The sequence below is a fragment of the Ochotona curzoniae genome, unplaced genomic scaffold, assembly GCF_017591425.1.
Source record: "Ochotona curzoniae isolate NIBS_2020 unplaced genomic scaffold, NIBS_Ocur_1.0 contig_4959, whole genome shotgun sequence".
NCBI classification, from domain to species: Eukaryota; Metazoa; Chordata; class Mammalia; order Lagomorpha; family Ochotonidae; genus Ochotona; species Ochotona curzoniae.
Window position 1 is genome coordinate 1 of NW_024466438.1, and position 21,031 is coordinate 21,031.

The 21,031-nt window shown below is 39.0% G+C and overlaps 1 protein-coding gene and 1 pseudogene across 3 annotated transcripts in view; both read left to right on the forward strand.

The window, feature by feature from the left end:
• Window positions 1–4,319: 4,319 nt before the first annotated feature.
• LOC121161958 (aldo-keto reductase family 1 member C15-like) overlaps window positions 4,320–21,031 on the forward strand; it is a 55,524-nt gene continuing 38,812 nt past the window's right edge. For 2 of the 3 annotated variants that reach the window (XM_040988688.1, XM_040988690.1), the window contains exons 1-5: window positions 4,320–4,508; window positions 16,849–17,016; window positions 18,159–18,275; window positions 19,158–19,235; window positions 20,336–20,458. In XM_040988688.1, coding sequence (XP_040844622.1) covers window positions 4,422–4,508; window positions 16,849–17,016; window positions 18,159–18,275; window positions 19,158–19,235; window positions 20,336–20,458 — 573 coding nt within the window. In that variant the 5' untranslated portion in view covers window positions 4,320–4,421. Of the gene's footprint in view, window positions 4,509–12,058; window positions 12,108–16,846; window positions 17,017–18,158; window positions 18,276–19,157; window positions 19,236–20,335; window positions 20,459–21,031 lie in introns of those variants that run through there. The other variant, XM_040988692.1, reaches the window with a different exon arrangement.
• On the forward strand, window positions 6,515–7,251 carry LOC121161959 (annotated as a pseudogene).

Consider the following 21,031-nt stretch of genomic DNA (forward strand, 5'->3'; position numbering starts at 1 on the left):
ATAAAGAGAATAAAGATTAAAACTGCATAGCATTATTTCACAGGAGCAGTTTGTCCTATATTACAGTTATTCCTATTTTCTTAACAGTAACATTTTAAGAGATCAAAACCTGAGAATAATCGGAATGCGATGCTGGGCACCCAGAAATTAATCATTGCCCATAAGGGTTCCCTGATGTGTGCAAGTTAAGGACTTTAGCCACTAGGCTACCTTGCCAGGGCCTGAATATGTTTTCATAACAAAATGCTTTCACAGAACTATTCACTTTGTAGTTATTGTTGGGATTTAATTAAGTAAGACAATTTTCACAAAAAGGAAGAAGGAAAATGGGAAATATACAAATTGTAATGCTGATTTCTAAATTACATGAGCTATCATGCATCTATGTGTGAGAGATAACTGCTGGTGTGACTGTCTAAGGCCAGATTTTGGAGCTAGGAAACCAGTATAACTCTCCTGTATGTGGTAAGGAGCCAAATCTTTGAGCCATAAGCATTACTTCCTAATTTTTATTAGCAAAATTTGAATTTTCAAGCCACAGAGTGTTATTAAACAATTTTTTTTTTGTGATATTGGTGGGACAGAGCCTTAAATGCTAAGCAGAGTTGTCCCTAACTTATGTTAGTAAGTTTATTAGTAAGGGTAGGGTAGAAATGCTTGTAGATCAGGTAAGTAGAGTGGCAGTTTGTGTACTCAATAGATAAATCCTTAAAGGAGGAGCATATATCATTGAGGATGCCCACTATCAGAGGACTGACTGAATGAATGGGAATGAACAACAAAGCTGTTTCTGCCACCATTCTCTTGATCTAAGCACAAAAACTGCATCTCAGCGTGACTTGACCCTAACATTTTTGCTCCATTTCTTAGCATTTGCAATATCAATGAATCTGTATGCCACCTTGATTTGTTGGAATAGGTATGCAAGAGAAATTTGCACACCATCATAGAGCTTAGATATATGAGCACTTGTGTTGAATCAGAATTTATATTTATGAATATGGCTTTTACAATATTTTAGCTGAATTATTTAGTAACCCACCCTGCAATACAGAAACTTAAATTAATATCACTTATTTTCTTTCAGTGCTGCTAATCACCCTAATTATCCATTTAATGAAGAATACTGATCGTGAAGTTTGGAATGTTGATCTGGAATATTTGCCTTTGAAACATTGCGGAGAGTATCTGTCTTTCCTTGGTGTGACTAATCAGTAGTGTCTGTATCTCTGGTGGATGCCTTTGTCATAGGAAGTAATAAAATTTTAACTATAAAAATGTCTATTTTCTTTGTTTTTACAAAACTATTAGTAAAATATATGTTAGGTTTTTGGGGAAAAGCAATAAATTATAGAGGATAACAGTAAATTATTGTCTGTCACAGAGAAATATTACAGTTCTGGAGCATTTACACCCTTGATTTTCTTACAGATAGAATTCTGTTTTATTTGTATTTTCTTATTTCTTCTAGAAATTATGTTTTATTAGTAAGGCAATGTGATAGACAAGGAGCAATATAGAGACAGGCAGAGCCATATACTGGCTTCTTGCACATTCCCAGGAGCCAGGAACTCCAGCCAAGAGTCTTAAATTTCTGGCAAGGACTGCTTACTGCACAACACAATGTCCATACCATTGTGCATTAGCACTGGCTGTTCCTGGGAACAGAGCCCTGCTGTTATTCCAAGTGTTCACATACGGGCTTGGGCTTCTTACCTGCTACATTAAATACTCGTTTTAAGTCACTTACTCATCCATCTATGTTTGCGTTGGTAATCGTTATATAAATCGTCATTTATATACTCACCAAAACTGTAATGTGCTTTGTGCTCCAGATGCTATTTTAAAGTTCAATGCTAAATTAAAATGAATTAAAAGATAAGGAATCAAGTAGACTACAAAGTACATAAGAAATAAATCTTTAGTTGTGGGATGTGAATAAGAAGGTGTTAGTAGAAAATTCTCCATGGATTCTTTTTTATACACACATTTAGTAGAGTGAGATACTGATTGTCCTTATCCCATTGTTTTCCTAAAAGTTTATATGACACACAAATCTTTGTATAGAGGCATAAATTCCTTGGAATGAAATGAAAGGCATGTTCCCTATCTGGTAATATCAAGAAATATCTTCATCCAGTCAAAGAATTTCTGGTTTTATTGCCTAGCATATGTGTTATAGGAGGTCCAAACTGAAGAGTTGTTTTTTTTTTTCTGTTCCTCAGTCTACTGAGTGTTGAGGAAGGCTTTATTTGAAATTTAGTATAAGGATTTGTGAGTTTAGTTATCTAAATGAGTATTTTATTTAAAGTCATTTTGAGTGCTTGAAACCACTAAAACTTGAGTTGAAATAAATACATTACACATAACTTTCTAAAGTCTGAAAAGCAATCATTTCTGTAGAGATCAATACAATCTCTGAGACATTTGTGTAACTTAAAGAATCAAATATTAGTGCTCATTTGTTTTCTGCATACTACTTGTAATCACATTAATTTTACATTTTAAATACAAATGGGCCAAAATTATAACTCCATGGCACATAATATGAGAGATTCATCTTCAGATTTAATAATGGGTTTTTAAGTACTGATATTCCACAGCATATGCCTCAGGATCATATTTGATAATTGGAGAAGAAAGAGAAATGACTCCTGATCCTTTAAAAATGCTGACTCACTCAAGTCTTAAGTTTCATTACAGTAGGTTTATATCCATCTTACAGAGAAGAAAATGACATGACATTTACATTAAGCAACCAATATACATGACACATTTGTAAGAACATGAGCAGAATTCAAGTCCTGGTCTATTTGACTACTCTCTAATTCCACTTCTCAAAAAATGAGTCTATATATCTACTTTGAAAAGATAAAATTGAAGTTGACTATGTTCTCACTTGCATATTCAGACATGTAGGTTTTCAGAATAGTTTGCAAATGTGGGCATTGCAGGACATGAATGAAGGAAAGGAAGAAAATATCTCTATTTCATGTCTCCTGCTCCAATGAGGTGTGTATTACTCAGAGGCAAAGGGAAGCAGAGGGAGGCAGAGGAGAAGTGAGGATGTCTAGCCTTTTATAAATTTATTTTGACTCATTTGAAATGGAGAGAGAGAGATGGGTCAGTGACAGAGCAAATCCAGAAACTTGGAACTGAATGTTGGCTTCCTGTGTGGGTGGCAGGGATCCAAGTACTTTGACAATGAACTGTTTCCTTGCAGATCCTTAAAACAGCAGGGAGCAGGAGAAAGTGATTGCTCAGTGAGCATGCAACATCTGTGAGCTCCTTTACCATGTGAGGCTATCTGTAGCCTTGTGTTTTGGCCTTTGGCAACTGCTGATTTGCATGTAGAATATCCTAGTGCACTTTGTATTCCAGGTTATTCAGTTCAGAATTGTTTCAGTGTGGTCTAGACTGGTGGAGTGTGCACTGAATACTTCTGAATATAGCGAGTGGAAAGAGTAGAACAGGAGCCTCTAAATGCTAAATTATGTATATTTTTCGTTCTTGTCAAATTTTTAGCTATGCTACTGGAAGTTATCAAATTAATGTATAGAAAAACTCATCACCCTTTTGTAGTAGTATATATAGAAACCTTCAACTGACCTGCACACCCAGTGCTCATTTAGTCAGGCACTGACTACAGGAGACTGCAAAAAGATGTTGATGGCTACACTTAGAGTAAGGACTCAGGTAGCTGATTTTCAAATTGTGAATTCTCCATGATTAAACCTGATGGACTACATCCTCAAAACTTTTGGGATACAAAACATGTGATATCTCAAACTCTGCCAGCATGTACAAATTCACTCATGGATATTAGTATGGTACAAAAAGAATGTGTTTATCACAAAGCACACAGATATGAGTGGATATTTTGCATAAGTTCCTTGTTCCAAATGCTCACTTAGAGAATGAAGAAGAGGAAGGATGCATATTTCAGCTTGTGTTCATGGTCCTTGGTGTTCTGTGCTGCTAGTGACCTTCTCTCAGTTGGTCAGTGAGACCGTGTCCTTAACCGAATAATGATGATGGCAAAATAAGCTTTACTCAGTGACAGCTGTATGCAAATTTTCATTACATCTTGCCTGTTAAGTGGTGTTCCCGAAAAGCAAATCCTCAAGATAAGACTGAGCATCAAAGTTTAATTTGTTGAAAACAAAGACACAAACAACTATCTTGGGAGTCTGGAGGTTAGAATCTTCTAGTTCAATTGCATGGTTTCCCAGTTCAGTGAGCTAACTTTTGTAAGTCCTGAATAGCTGTCATACTTCATGCATGACTCACTGAACTACGGAAGCAGGTTAGGCTCCACCCAACTTAGATTAGTGTAAATAAAGCATGCTGGAGACTTGTGCTACAGTTGTTTCATAGGAAAGGGAAGGAGAAACAGTCAGTTTAGTTCAGCGTGGAGAAGGATGGATCTCAAACTCAGTCGTTCTGTGAAGCTGAATGATGGACACTACATACCAAGGCTTGGATTCGGCACTATAGTTCCTAGAGATGTAAGTAAACCCCAGGGGTGCTGAGTCACTGAGTGTTGATTTGCTTGGAATGGCTGTTAACAAATTGTAATGTTTACATGCTGGAAAAGTTGATGGATTAGAAGTGACCGTCTGGGCTCCTATTTCTCTCTCTCTCTACCTGTCTCTTTTTTTTTTGTCAAAGAGATTCTTTATGCATCAGTGTGACAAGAGTTGACTCTGGATATTCAGAAGTAGAGAACTGTGGGTAGATGTTGATTATTATTATTATTATTATCTAACATGCATGAAATCCTTACTTGTGTTTTTAACTGTGCATGTATTTCTCAGTGAATTCACCAACAACTTTCCTGGGTGAGCACTCATGGTTGCTATTTGTTACATTTCCAAAAACCATAGCTCCAGTTGCTCTGTGTGTGCTTTTCTGCTGCCTCACTCAGAGTCAGTCTGCTCTGTTAGATGCTCCTGGTTGTCAAAGAGCTGAGGAAGAAATGACAGGTAACAGGTGTGCTTTATAGCAGAGAAGTCTTGCTGAGCATGTTGGTACTGAAAGTGTTTCTGAGAGAATTTCAATTATTTAATCTTTTGACATGAAAAAGCAACTAATATTTTACGCTTAGGAAACAAGACTTATTTAAAAGAAAAGAAAGAAGACTTGGGAGCATGATCCTTACAAGTGGGGCAGACTTATTTCTCACCAAGTGCTCAATCACTCATCCTTAGACTCATTGCCATAAACTTCAAGTGTCACTCACTGGTCACAATGTGACAGTAACCATTTTGGTGTTCCTTGAGAGGGTTTATGATATAGTAGTAAAGACTAATATGCTGATATTAGTGGAACCATTGCATGAAATATTAACAAATCATAGTTGTCAGACAGCTTTCTCTAATATGTAATTAACCATTGTAATAGCATAACCATGTGATGTGTCTAAAATGCCATGTTAATTACTACTCTATTGAACAGGGTTATTAGAACAGAATCAAGATCTCCCTTAGTCCCTACTTACAAGAAGCTGAATTGTGCAAAGAGTCATTAAATTTCAGACAGTACAAAGTCCTCAAACAAACCAGAAGCCTCTTTCACATGGTTATCCACTCTCTAAGTGTTCTTTCTAAGTGTAACTGCTGTTGTTTACTTGGTGATTTACTGAGTCGTTACAGGAAATAACTGGGTGTGTGTTATGTAATATTTTCCTCACGTTAGTCTGCTTTCTGGGTGGAATGTAAACGCAGCGCTTCAGATTTGATGATTAAATGATAATCATCTGAATTTTAGGCAAGCATTGTGAATGTTTTCTCTAATTTTTGTCGAAGAAAAATTCCAACTTGGTGAAGTGAGGTGAGTATTTGTATCTTGGTATGGCATGTTTCTCTCTCCATGTATAAGGGTAAATAATAGCCCAGGAATAATATTCAACACACTGATTCACTCACCAATGCTTCCAGACATGGGTTTCAGCCAGAAATAATCACAGATCATTGCAATGGAGTGCGGGTCGCCCACAGGCCCGCCGGCAGGCTTGCTTGCTTGCTAGCTGGCTCATTTGCTTGCTTGCTGCATGCTGGAAGCCAAACAGCCTCGCCAGCGGAGGCTCGGAGAGATCCCTTGTCCTTCTCCCGGCAAGGCGACAACGGGCAAGCGCCCTTCTAGCAGGGGGCCTCCGGTCTGCACAAGGCCGAATCTTCGCCATCCAGCCCGTTCGCCTCCCTCCTCCCACCGACCCCAGCTCCAGTGCGTCCAGGAAGCTACTTGCTGCAGCAAGAACAAAGCAGGTCCCCGCGGCGGCGGCGGCGGCGGCGGCGGCGGCAAGGGCTCCAACCAGCTCAGGGCCTGTGGTCACAGTGGCTGCGACTTCTAGAACACCCGGAAAGCTTGGCTTTTTCCAGAGGCCTTGACCAGGCCTCCAGCAAGCCAAGCCTGGCTTGTGCATTCAGATACCCTCCCCTCTCCTTTTCCTTCCCCTCCTCCCTCCCCCCCACCCCCACCCCCTAGCTCCCAGGGGCTCCACAAACTAAAAAATATGGCTCAGGGGACTAACCAGACCCCGGGCCCATGCTGTGTAGCACAGGATGTGGCTTTTATGGGACTCCTAGGACAAATGAAACGTGTTCTGTTTGCTAACAAGGATCACCTTCAGTGACAACAGAATAAGTGGCAATGAGCCCGGTGGGACAGCTAGTGTTTCCAACAGTCTTACCTCAGATTCTGCATCTGTACAAAGAGCAGTCGCTAGCTTAAGCAACTCTGAAAAAACAAGAAGTGTGCCTGTGGCTGCCTTGCCAGTAACTCAGCAAATGACAGAAATGAGCATTTCAAGAGAGGACAGAAGAACTACCCCAAAGCAGAGCTGTCAGAGCCGGTGGTCACTCAGCCCAGTCCATCCGTTCCTCAGTCCAGTACTTCTCAGAGTGAAGAGAAGTAGGTACCTGTTACCGGAGTTACCCAAGCCAAAGAAGAACAGATGTTTCATGTATAGAAAGAAAGTTGGCCTTCCAGGGTTCTGCTGCCAATGTGGGAATTTGTATTGTGGACTTCATCCTTACTCTGACAAGCACAACTCTCCTTATGATTACAAAGCAGAAGCTGCAGCGAAAACCAGGAAAGAGAATCTAGTTGTTGTGGCTGTAAAATCCAGAGACTATAGAGTGCTACTTGTGAAGAGACTGAAAGTTTGTTTTTATTTTAATATATGGTGGGAAAACATTAAAGAGCAGATGCATGGCCATTTTTCTTTGATGTTCTCCAGAGTTTGACTTTATACTTGTTGGTCTTATAATTGATATTCTAGGATGTGTGAGTGTTTGTTACAGGCAGAATTAGACAGAAATAGCCCTACAAAGTGTACATATATGCTCTCCCTTGACTAGAATTGGATGAAAAATCTACCCAGTAAACTGATACACGCAAATAATGGACAAAATGGTGTTGCCATATGCCAAACAGCATTAATGAAATCTCTGCATGTTTGTAGCATATCTGCCTTTTGGGAATGTAATTAAAGTATAATCTTTCGGCTCGTGGTGTTTGCCTATATTTGTAGAAAAACGGTACGCCAGAAAAGGACTGATAGTCTATTTCTATCAAACTTCAACCTCACCCTCTTAATTTCCACATGCTCTTGGAGCAGGAAAACATCCAGGGATCATTTGGTTTCTGTTAAGCCCAGTATTGGGTGGCGGACATAACCTGGTTAAATTGGTCTTCTAAAAGCTGTCAACTAAATGATTTCTGTAAAAGGTAAACATCAGACCTGAGCCAGGAACAGGGTTTTGAGGTGAACTTTGACACTGATGTCCGGCACCAGAGGATGTCTGCCTTCTCTTTGCTGAAAGTGTTTAGCACTGAACTGCACTAGGATTAACTTGTTTACAAGAAGAAAATAAAACTGTTTTGACTTTCACATACAGCAGCTCTATTGAGTAACATGCATCTGAATTTTTAAGGTGAAAAGGGATCTAAACAGCTGATTTTCATGTACATCTTTTGTTGAATGCTTTGATTCAAGAAAGAATGATTAAAACTTCCTTCAAGACTTCAGTTCTTACTGTAACTGTGCCCTTCGGCATGGAGAATCCTCCCCAACATGGCTGCAGTAGACATCTTAGTGGTATCCAACACCACCAGCAGAGGGCTGCTTTTTCATAGTAACTGTACCTGGGTGTAGGCCTCTAGTGTTCTTGGGTGCATTGCATGGGCTGCACTATGTACAGCATTGTACAATAACAACTGTTAGAGTGTTGGTATAATGTTAGTATGTTAGGATGTTAGAATATTAGCGTTAGGCAATATTAGGTCCTTTGTGGCAATGAGCCCTGCTTTGCTAGGTCAGGAGGCGCCTGAACTGTGGGAAAGCTCCACTTTAACGATAAATCTGTCTCCCTTGTTTCTTTGTGAACTTATCTACCATCTAACCAAGGTGCACGAAGGCAGGGGCATAGTTCCCCCGTCCAAGGGACTGGAGGAGCCATAAAAAGACTGGAGGAGCCATAAAAAGACTGGAGGAGCCATAAAGATAAGGGTGCCAGGATAGGATGAGCCTTAAACAATAAGTGTGAGAACGTAAATAGTGAGTGTGAGAACAGAATAGACTGCTTGCACCTGGGAGCCACATAAGTCTAAATTTGTTACTTTTGAGTTGACTTTGATATATGTTACAGCCAAAATGGGGTATATAATCTCCAGCCTTATGTTAAGTCGGGGTCCGATCCGCTTGGCTGGCCTGTGCAATCTGACCCCCGCATGCTGGCACATTAAACTCTGTTTGCTTTTTGCATTACCAGCTAGGCTCTTTGTCATTTTCTGGGGGTTGACTAGCTCTCACCCTAATGTCTGAGGTGGTGGTGGTGGGGGAAGCTCTGGCCCTGACACTAATACAACTAGAAAAGGCAGTATGCCTCACTGATGCTTGTCTGGTAATACCACTTCTGTGTTATAATGGAAGGCTTTTTGTGCTGTATGAAATTTGTGTTTTTTATATATAATGAGTATAGTTAGATCAATGTTGTGGTAGTGCCTGTTTTCATCTTTAAATAGTTAAGTATGTACAAGAGGCACTACTTCTGATTTATTGCAGTGTTCAGTCCTAGTTTTTACTTCATTGAAAACTTCAGATTTGCTTTCAATATTAGGTACCTTGGTTCTGAGTTAGATCTACAGATCTGTACGAATGGTTCCTATTTAGGTATTGCACATAATCATGCTCCATTATATTATGTAAATAATAAAAACCATGCACGGGGAAAAACATTGTTTTGATAAAGATGTGAAATAAAGTTTGACAAAAATTAAAAAAAAATAGAAATAAAGGAGAGAACATCAAAGGAAGTTGTAATTATTGTATGCTACAATGGCAAGGGAAGAAAGTTTGTCTTAATAGCTTCAAAAATAATCTTTTCAGAAAACTGTGAGATAATAGTATCTAAGCAAGTAAGATGAGCATCAGTTGGATTAGCAGTAGACTGTACTACTGTGTGCTCCTATGTACTGCATGCTTGTTAAAGCTGGCATGTGTCAAATCAGATTTTCAGCACATGGAGTTGAAAGTGCTTCTCCAAATGATGATGACAGATTAGGTAGAGAAGTAAAGCAGTGGAAGAGCTAACCATTTACTAAAGAGGAAGACAAGAGATTTAAAAATCCTGGTGCTAAATATGTTTTTCCCAAAAGTCTATATAAAGGCCTTGTGGGGAAGTCAAACAACACATTAGTAATAATAGCCAAGCACGGGTCTCTTAAGGAAATTGAACTGATTGGTGGTTGTATCAACTTACATCCTTATCAGCTTATGGATCTCATGGTGATTGTTATTACTGTTTATGAATGGCATAAAGATTCAACAAATTTTATATTTACTTATCTACAGGACAGTGCTAGATAGACTAACAGGGCAAGATAGAGAGAGGAGACAGAAAGAGGCTGAGAGAAAGAGAAACAAAAAGAGAGGGAGAGAGAGAGAAAGAGTAGGAGTAAAAGAGAGAGGAAGAGGAAGAGAGAGAAGATGGGTGGAGAGAGAGAGAGAGAGAAAGAGAATCTTTATCAGTGCTTCCCACACCAGACAGCAGCAACTGCTGAGGCATATGATCAGACTCAAGTCAGGAGACCGTTATTCTTTCTGGGTCTCCACATGAGTGGCAGGAGCTCAAGCATGGGTGCATCTTCTGCTACTTTCTCAGGCATGTTAGCAGGTAGTCAGGCAGGGATGATGTGGAATATCTGCAATTTGAAACGGCATCCACATGGCATGTGAGTGCCACAGGTTGTGCCATAACGTGCTCTGCCACAGTTCTAGCACACACAGATTTTTGAGTTGGCTTTCACTCTAGTCAAGTACTTTCCACCATCAGCATAGAGATTTCAACTGGTGATACATGATTATTGTAAGTTTATCATACCTATAAACAGGACTTGGAAGGGCAAGGCACTAAGTTGTTTACCTGCACTGTTAGACAATGTGGGAGGCTACCATTGCTATAATGTATAGAGAAGTATTTATATATGAACGGCCAATGAGTGTGGCAAAGGGAACAGATATGTGAGAATTATTAAGAACCACAGAGGAAAACTCACAGTGTATTAGTCACACAGAAGTTAAGGGCCTCCAGGAAGTAAGTACCAAGATCAAGAACTCTAGGCTATGTAAAGAATTACAGGTTTGAGCGAGATTTGACTTGTGTTAAACCAAGGGATTTATTGCAAGCAGGGAAAGTGAGGGAGAAATGCACTGGAATATTGTTTTATAACCTGGGTGAAATTTCAGCAAAATCTTGGAATTGCCCTCAAAAGCAGAACTGGGACAGGGTTTTCTTGCTGTGGATTTTGTACTCTTCTGTTACCACTAATTTTTTTCTAGTTAGTATGATTTAACCCACTTCTCAGTTAAGACCTGTAACGACAGGATGAGTCTCAGATAGTGATTCATCCTGTCGTTATAACATAGATGTTCTTACACTTTTTTTTATTACAGATTTATTAATTTAGGTTTTCTTATAGCCTTATTTAAGTTTCCTTGTGAGTTTTTTTGGATCTTCTCTATTTCTGTCTTCTTTCATTATGTGGGTGTGATTCTAATTTTGTTTGTGTGGCAGGCCTTTAAGCATCATTTGTAGGGTTATTGGGGTGGAAGCAGATTCCTTTAAATTCTGTTTGCTTTGGAACTGCCTTATTGCATTTTCCTGTAAAAATGAATGTTTGGCTTGGTATAATATTCTGGGTTTGCAGTTCCTTTCTTTTAGAACCTGTTATGGCTCTCCATTCTCTCCTAGCCTGTGGGATTTCTGATGAGAGGTTGGATGTTCTTCACTTGCACATTCAAGTCTCTTCTTTTTGCTTAACTGTGGAAGTCTTAACTATGATGCCCCAGGGTGAGGATGCCTTCTGTTCTTGTCTAATTGGTGTTCTCTGTGTTCCTGTACCTGAATTCCCTCCTTTCTTCTTATCTGGGAAATTTCAATAATTATTCCATGTAATACACCTTTCAAGTAAATGAATTAACTCTTCATGTTCAGGAACACTTAAGACACATAAGTCTTTATTCTTGAGGGCATCTCATATTTCTAGGACTGCTTTTATTATTTTTTTCCGTAATTTGTTCTCTGACTGAGCTCCATTCCCCACATTGTCTTTTTTCTTGAATGGTGATGATGGCAAAAAAAGTCTAGTCCAAGTGGCAGCAGTATGCAAATATTTGTTACATTTTTTGTCTTAAGGACCTCCTTAGAAAAGTAAATCCTCAAGATAGGACTGAACATCAAGGTTTAATCTATTGAAAAAAAAATTTAAGTACCCCAGGAATCTGAAGATCAGGATCTTCTAGTTCATTCTGCATACTTTCTCAATTCAGTGAACACTATTTCATAGGAGACTAATTAGCAGTCATATCTTGTGTGAAACTTTAGACCAAGTGCAGAAGGCTGCACTCCACCCATATTGGTTGATTGCCATACATAACAACACGCTGGAGGCCAGTGCTCCACTTGACTCATTGGAAAAGAAAGGAGAAAAAGCCAGATAATTTCAGCTTGGAGAAGGATGAATCTTAAAAATAGCCATTCTGTGAAGCTGAGTGATGGGCACCCAGATGCCCATGCTTGGATTTGGCACGATAATTCCTAGAGATATAAGTAAGCTCCAGGGTACTGAGAGATTGAGTGTTAACTGCTTTGCAATGGTTGTCAGCAGATACAAACCTTACATGCTGCAGTGTGGGTAATTGGAGGGGATTGTTTTGATTTCTGTCTGTCTCTGCATGTTTCTATCCAGGTCAGTCAGAGACATTTTTTTTTTTTTTATGCACTGATGTGACAAAGGTTGACTCTGAGTATTCCGAGGTGGAAAACTATTTGTTTAGGTTTATTACCATTATTATTATTATTATTAACATGTATGAAATACTTACTAAGATCTTTAGGTCTTATGCATGCATAATCTCAGTTAATTCCTCAATAACTCTCACAGGAGAGGATTCATTGTTGCTGGTTGTTATATTTTTAATTGAAAGCTCAAGCTGCCCTTTTGGGGATATTCTGTTCCTTCAGTCAGAGTCACTCTGATCTGTTGGAAATCCCTGACGGTCACAGAGCACTGGAGGAAATGGCAGGTAACAGGTCTACTTTGAAGCAGAGGAGTCTTTCTGAGTGTGTTGGGACTGAACATGTTTGTGAAACTCAATCCTCCAATCTTCCAACATGGAACACTGTTTGAACTTTGGGAAAGAAGCATTCAGATGCATAATCTTAAAAGTGCTTCAAAAGGTTATTTCTCACTAAGTGTTCTAATTACTCATCCAAAGAAAGTATTACAGTGAATGTAAAGAGTTAATACTTGGTAGGAGTGAGGCAGGACAATATTGAAGTTTCTAAGGAAAGGTTACTTCATAATAGCAGAACCTTCTATGTTCCAACTTGAGGAAGTATGACATGAAATTCTAACAAATAGCAGGTGTCAGAGAAAGAGAGACAGATATTCCAGATATTGTAATAGTTCTAGCACAGCATGTGTCTTAAATGTTGCATCCAATGTTTATCACTGCTATAGTGAATGGAGCCATTGGAATAGGACAAAAAATTGCTCATATTTCCCACTCTGAAGAAGATAAGTCATGCACTTACTCTACAAATAATGCCTTTTATCACTATTGAAGTCACATTCTCCAAATGTTTTCAAAATCTGACTTCTATTGACTATTCTGTGACTTTGAGTCAATACAGGAAAAAAAATTAAAATGTTCCCTTGTGTGTGTTGTGAAATTGTTTGTCTCTCCTATCTCTGCTCTCTGGAAAGATTGCAAGGACAGAATTTCAGATTTGATCATTAACTTATAATAGGCTGATCTTACAAGCAACCCTTGTAAATGTTTTTGTGAGCTTTGTCCTGGGTACATTGCAGGTTGGTGTAGTGAGGTGGGGAACTCACATCCCGCGGCAGCATTTTTCCCTCTCTGTCCTTCTCAGAAGTTCTGAAGTTGATCAAAAGACAGATTCATAGACTCTGTATAGGAAAGCAGCATGCAGATTTCAGTCTTTTAGAGGTTGCAATGAAATCTAGAATTAATTATTCTTTGATACAGTGCTAGAGATTAACCCAAAAACTGAAGAAAGTAATTGCTGAAGGACACCCAATCTGGGTTGGGTTTCCTAGTGTTTAGAAATCTAATCACGGACAGTGTGTTGGCGTGACAAAGGATGTGATTGTTTATTGCACAGAGTACAATGAGAAGGACAACACTCCTTTATTGCTGAAATCTCTGAGTGGTTCGCGTAAATATAAATGAGAAAGTTTTGGCTTGTGTCTTGCCTCACACTGGTCTTGTGTTTGTACTTTGGTTTTTTTTTTTTAAAGATTTATTTTTATTATTTTTTTATTGGAAAGGCGGATATACAGAGAGGAGAGACAGAGAGGAAGATCTTCCCTCCGATGATTCACTCCCCAAGTGAGCGCAACGGCCGATGCTATGCCGGTCCGAAGCCAGGAGCCTCTTCCGGGTCTCCCATGTGGGTGCAGGGTCCCAAAGCTTTGGGCCGTCCTCGACTGCTTTCCTGGGCCACAGGCAGGGAGCTGGAAGGGAAGCGGGGCTGCTGGGATAGAACCAGCGCCCATATGGGATCCCGGGCGTGCAAGGCGAGGACCTTAACCACTGCGCCACCGCGCTGGGCCCTGTACTTTGTTTTTTTTCAGCAATGTATCTGGTTATTAATTTTAAAGATGGAAACGTGAGCTCCAGTCAAACTAAGGTCTACATGGGTTTAGCAGTTACTTTTTGTTCCAAGGGCAGAAGGACAATTTGAGCCCCAGTCTAACCAATAGATATTCTCTCTAATAAAAATAAATGACCTCAAAATTCTAATGATTATGAACTTTCAAAGTAGGCTGCACCACTCCCTCAATTCATTGAGACACTTTTAATAAATGATTGATTTGTCGCTCCAAAAGGCAGGTCATTGACGCTTTTATCTAAAAAAGGCAAGCTGGGAAATTGTGATAGTCTGGCCCTGTAATATCTAACATCTGCCAGGGCCTGGTTTTGACAGTTATCAGATAGGGATAACAAACTTTTTTTTACATTAGAATGTGGCAATGAAACGATGTCTTGGGATATGTGTACTTAGTAACTGACAAATTAATCAATTCAACTTTATCCACAGAAATACATGGAGACTCAGAAGAAATAAATTGTATTCCCAGAGAAATATTATATTCACTTCTCACTCCCCAAAGGCTGACAACCATGGGCGTATACCAGGGCATAATCAGGAGCCTGGAACTATATCCAGACCTCACTTGGTGGCAGGAAGCATCTGCTATATGCCAGTTGTATTAATGCGAAGCTGGGTCTGAAATGGAGATTGGATGAAGGCTTTCTCATATGAGATGAGGGTATCTCGTTGGGTACTTACTACTCATTTGAGTACTTACTACTCTGGACCATAATGCAAGCTCCATGTTCAATACTATATCAGTGGATGCCAGTGGAAGTTGAGAAGTTCAGAAGCTGAGCAAGCAATACAGCCTTGTGTTTTACCAAATCACTCAAGAGTATTAGCTTGAGCTTAGGTAAGGTTTGAAGTCAGGCAAGACATTGTTATGAGTTATGATATTATTCAACTCAAATAGAAGCTATATTCTGAAGCTAAAGCACAGATATTTTCCTATTCATGTGTACACTTCAAGTTAGAAGTCCAAATGCTTTCAGGTAGGGACAGGAGTAATAATTTAAAGACTCCTTTAAAAAATTTACATTAAGGGCACAGCAAAGTGGCCTAATTGCTAAAGTCCTTGCCTTGCAAACACCAGGATCTAATGCTGAGGGATCCTCCTGCTATCCAGCTCCCTTCTTGCGGCCTGGGAAAGCAAGCAAGGATGGCCCAAGGCCTTGGGACCCTGCACCCATGTGGGAGACTTGGAGGAGGCTCTGGGTTCATGGTTTCAGACTGGCTCAGCTCTGGCCATTGCAGCTGCTTGGGGAATGAATCATGAATGGAATATCTTCCTCTCTGTGTCTCCTTCTCTCTGTATATCTGATTTTCCAATAAAAATAAATATCTGAAAAAATTAAAATTAAATTTTCAAATGATAGTTCAGGAAGTTCCACTCACATGGGAATAAGTATCCAGAGGTTTTCCTGAAGGTTTAGCATAGAGGAAGCCAAAAATCAAACATACAAACAAACAAAAACCAGAAGGGGAATCCTTCACACCAGAGCAGTAGTTGGAGAAAATTAGGATTGTTGTTCTCACGGTACAGAGAAATGGTACTCATCAGCTTGACTCTAGATGAAGGCTGTGAAGAAGAAGTGAATGTGTTAGGAGCCATTTTTAAAAATAAATGAGAGAGTTAGATTATTTTTGTTAATACTGTGGCTTCTTCAGTAAAATTTGAAGAATTTTTCAATCCATTCAGGACGTCCTAGTGCTGAGGTATATCTTTCAGTTTTTTGAAAGTCCATTTTTGCTCAATGGTCTCTTAGCAGGCTGCTGTATTCTGGCCTATGTGTAGAAATCGAATCATTTCCTAATGCCTTTCCATTTTCAGCCTTTTGTCCTTCGTTCTGTTTTCATATCTTGTTATGTAGATAGCATGTGAACTGTTTGTTTTCTCATCTGCCTCCAGCAAACCTTTAAATTTTCCAATAGGTCCTGTAAATAATATTTTTGCAAGTTTTGCAATACACTTTAATGACTGACTTGCTCTTTTTCCCAGATTTCTCCTGATAAAAAGGAGGAAGATATTTTTATTCATGCCTAATGAGCAGTAACTCAAGGTCTAGATATTGTTAATCACAAAGGAAGCATTCAGTAAGTGCATGTAGATTAAATATTGCATAAGAGAATTTGATGAATGAATAGCAAAGAAATTGAAGGACAACTTGAAGATCTCAGTTGTCAGGAGTCTGGGAAGAATATGCATCTGGGATTCATTTTCAACTATGGGTCAAACCTGATACACAGATGATGTAGTGAGTGAGTGTGTGTGTGTGTGTGTGTGTCAGTGTGTGTGTGTGTGTGTGTGTGTGTGTGTGTGTGTGTGTGTGTGTTAGCAATGTTTCTTTCCTTCTGATTGCCTGAGAATTTATATTCTAGTATTGGATGCTCTCCTCTTGGCCATTTTCATATCAATGATTTTCAATGCATAAGACTTCTTTCTGAGTTCTATGGGATGTACATTTCCCTATGTTCTTCCAGACAAGAGGGAATACTTGAACTCAGCTGATGTCTCTAGAGAGCAGTCTTATTAACAAGTCAAACTGTAAGTGTATGTGAGTGATGTCAGCATCAACAATGGGTGAACATGTGCCTGAGGAAGTACACTGCTTCTCTTTGAGTTGGACTCATCACCAACTCTCTTATTCCTGTTTCACAGGCTCCAAAAAGCAAGGCTTTTGAATTCACCAAAGTAGCCATTGAGGCTGGCTTCCGTCACATAGATGCAGCATTCGCATATGAAAATGAGAAGGAGGTTGGTGCAGCTATTCGTGAGAAGATTGCTGATGGGACTGTGAAGAGAGAGGACATATTCTACACTACCAAGGTACAGGCTCTACAGGACACTGTCAGTTCAGCTATGATACTATGAAAAGAATTGGTTTCACCACTTGAATGCCTTACTTCCTACAATACTAGAGGCACATCATAGAAAGAGAAAACAGAAAGGATTTGCTTTTGGCAGGTGTGACATATTGGGTTTAGCTATCTTTGTTTTCCACCTGGGACTCAAGTTCCCACTGCCTGATTCTCATGCTCCTTCCTTTTGTTACACTTGAGAGGGACCAAGCAATGACTCTCTTATTTGTCTTTGCTCCTGAATTTGATTGGACTAACCCTGGAAACTTAAGTAGTGTACAGAAACATGAAATCTCTTGTCTCTTTCCTTCATCTGCCCCCTTGCAATACATCTCCCTCAGTCTCTATTGCTCTCTTCCTCTCACTTTCTCTCTCTCTCTGTCTCTTCTCCATTTGAAGTGAAATAAACACATCTGGAAAGATAACAGATAATAACTTCTTTGCTATGAAATGTGACAGCGGTAAGATGCAGTTTTTCAAACTCTTCTTATTCCTATTTGTTAGGTGAATTTCCTGAGCCATTATATATCTGTTCCTTTATTTTTTTTAAAAACTAATTCCACTGGTATAACTGCATTTTAGAAACTATCCAAAAAACAGAGACAGTGTAAGATTTTTCCTGCCTACTCAACACTGAATTTAAAAAAAATTGTGATATTTCCTTAGGTAGAAAGTCACATTAAATTGTAAATCAGCTCAGTTCTCTGAAGCTTGAAACTACGTATGTATATATTGCTTGGATTTGTTTTTAGAATATGAATTACCCCTCACGGTTGTACTTGAGGACAAATTGTACAGAATAGTGGATTGTATTTTCTTTTGCCTTTCTTTTCCTGTACTTTTTAGTGGTTACTTATTTTTAATTTTTGTAACAATTGTTTCTCTTTTGAGTCTGTTATATTTATCATTGCCAATATGCCGAAATAAATTTGATATTTATTAACGCCCTGAAATATAATAAAATTATGAGTTTAGTTTCTTCTTCTTAGTATTAGATCCTTCATAGTACACTGATATTCATCCCGTACTACTTAACTATGATGTCTGATGTTAGCCCCCAAAAGTGAAAATACATTATCCAGTAATTATAACTCGTTCCTGTTGCTGCAGCTTTGGGCTACATGCTTTCGCCCAGAATTGGTTCGTCCAACCCTGGAAAGACAACTGAAACAACTTCAGATGGATTATGTTGATCTTTTCCTGGTACATCTTCCAACACCTATGAAGGTAAGTATTTGATTTTGTTTGTTGTACCCTGCATGTCTTCACCAATGTACCTACCAAATGCATATGTCACATCAGCTACATCCTTAGATTGTCTGTGTTTCTGTGGAGAAAGATGTAAGTAAGGTTTTGCAATCATGTGACTTTCCTAACTACTTGAGTTTTACCAGCACTAACGCTTTTTCAGTTCTATTGCCCATTTTTTAGAAATATCACTTAATGACATTACTACATCTACCTCAAAGAGCTGAATGCAATACCCTGTGACCTGTTATTTTATTGCTGGTGTTGACCGATTAACACTAAAGTCCTCAAGGGTGTTAAGTACCTACAGATTGAAAGATACAATGAGAATTTCCAGCTCTGAGCATATGGACCTCTCCCATTTGCACTCCTTATCTCAGTGTTGTTGAAGGTCACCTGGATGGTTTGCATTGCACTGCCAGGCTCTGTGGGACTTTGTCCATTTGACATCGCCTCACAGTGGTCTGGGCTGAGTACATTTGAAAGACTCAGTCTGTCAGTGCTGTACAATTATAAATTAGAATTAAAACTCCTTGATTTGAGGTTCTAATTACTAGTTTCCTCCAAATGACATTGTGCTTGGGAGATGAATATACCACAACTGGAGGAAATCTCTATTATCTGAACTTTAGGGTTTCTGGGATCTTGGCAGACAGTTGTAATGTGTAGTCTGTATTCTGTCAGACAATTAAGTTTTGTATCTTCTCTTTGACTTCCTTTCAGAAACATGCATGCACAAGAGCACTCATACATACTTCAGTTAATCACAACATCCAGAAAGCTGTGTGACCATGCTATGTAGGCATCATTAAGGTCATTCTGAAAGAATACATCTTTATTTAATCTTCATTCTGTTTTCAGCCTGGGGATGCAATTCTACCGATGGATGACAAAGGGCAAGTTATTGCAGATACTGTGGACCTTCGTGACACATGGGAGGTAATTAATGATACAGACAATGAGAGCCCTACATAGGAAGGTAGGACCAGTGGAATGGGGAGTCAGAAGAAATGGGTTTTGCGCTAGAGATGTCAGATCTCGGACATGAAATGATACCCCTGTGTAATTCCTTTATTTCTGTTTGTGATATTGAGGAGACAGACAAGATTGCATCTGAAGACTTCAAATATTTTAATCTGTCTGAAGTTCTGTTCTATTTATTTGAAAGAATGAGAGAAATTGAGAGAAATCAATCTATCTGCTGGTTCATCACCCGAAAAGGCCAAAGTAGTTGATGTTCATTCAAGCATCTCAGGACCTTTAAAGTTGATTTAGATGTCTCCTGTGTGTTATAGAGGTCCAAGACCTGCATCATTCTCTGGTGTTTTTTGCAGGATCTTGATCATGGAGCTGGATCTGAAAGAGAGCACTCCAATTACAAAGTGGGGCTTAGATGTGTGATGTTGATTTCATAGGTGATGTTTTAACAATAAGGCTGTAAAACGGTATTTCTTTATCCACAAAATTATTTCAATTGTAAACCCTCCCTCAGGTACTAGCAGAAGCAATCTCAAGAAGAGGTAGAGTTATTTGAAGAAAGGACAAGCAGATCTGTATGGGTGGGGAAGAGGAAATCATCAGTTTGACATTCCAGAAGGTTGTGCTATGTATAGAATGGAACTTGCCCCCACTTAGCCCAAATGAGGTATCAACATGATCTCTGTTCGCAGAAAACATAGCATAATCTCTAGCAGCAAAAACCAAAACTTTGGCCATTGAATTTTGGAATATTTATTAAAAGTGATTGTAATTTTAACTGCAAAATTCATATGGCTGAATGAGTCAAGGGAGTTAAAGTGATACTTTACAACAATGTAAGATTCATTTTCCTCCAGGGGCATGAAAGAGAATTCAGAAGACAAATGTATTTGCAAAGCAATAAATGCATTTAACAATTGGCATGTTCCAGTGTAAAAATATTTGTTCATCAAAATCATTATGCGTGGCAAAAAAATGACTTTTGGATTCCCGAAATTCTAAGAACAAATGAAAAACTGTAATACAAAAAAGATTTAACCACACATTTCCCACCTCCCCAGGCTGTGGAGAAGTGCAAAGATGCAGGTTTAACCAAATCCATTGGGGTGTCCAACTTCAATCGCAAACAGCTGGAAATGATACTGAACAAGCCAGGACTCAAGTATAAGCCCACCTGCAACCAGGTAAGTCTCTAGACTAGAGGGTTCTCTCTTCCTATTCTATGTAACTCACATTTCTCAGGTCTATGGCTTGATGTTTGTGCATGTGGTCAATCATTTATTTCATTATAATAACAACATAGAAGGGGCAGTTCGGATGGAATGAGAGAAGCATGACTTCATTACTCAAGCTCAATTTCAGGTGAGACATTCCAGTTATTGAGTTGACAGTTGTCAGTGCTGGAACAGGAAAATGATCTGGAATGGAGCAAAAGACTTTTGGAGTCCTTGCTTTTCTGTGATAAATATAAACTTACAGAAACATAGTGATTCTCCTCGGGAAAATTAAGATTGAATGAAAATTAAGTCAGCCAAGCTCACTATGAAGGACCAAAGAGAAATATATTTCCAGATATAGGAAAATGAAAAATGAAGAGAGTGTGGTAGACAGTCCTCAAGTTTCCATCTTGACAAGGAGAAAATTATTGGGTTCAGTGGTATGGAGTTGGTTGGAAATCTAACAAAGCAGTCTCAGAAAAATGAGAGCAAATAATGCCAAAGGAGTGGAAAATGAGAAAAAGCATAAATAATGGTTAA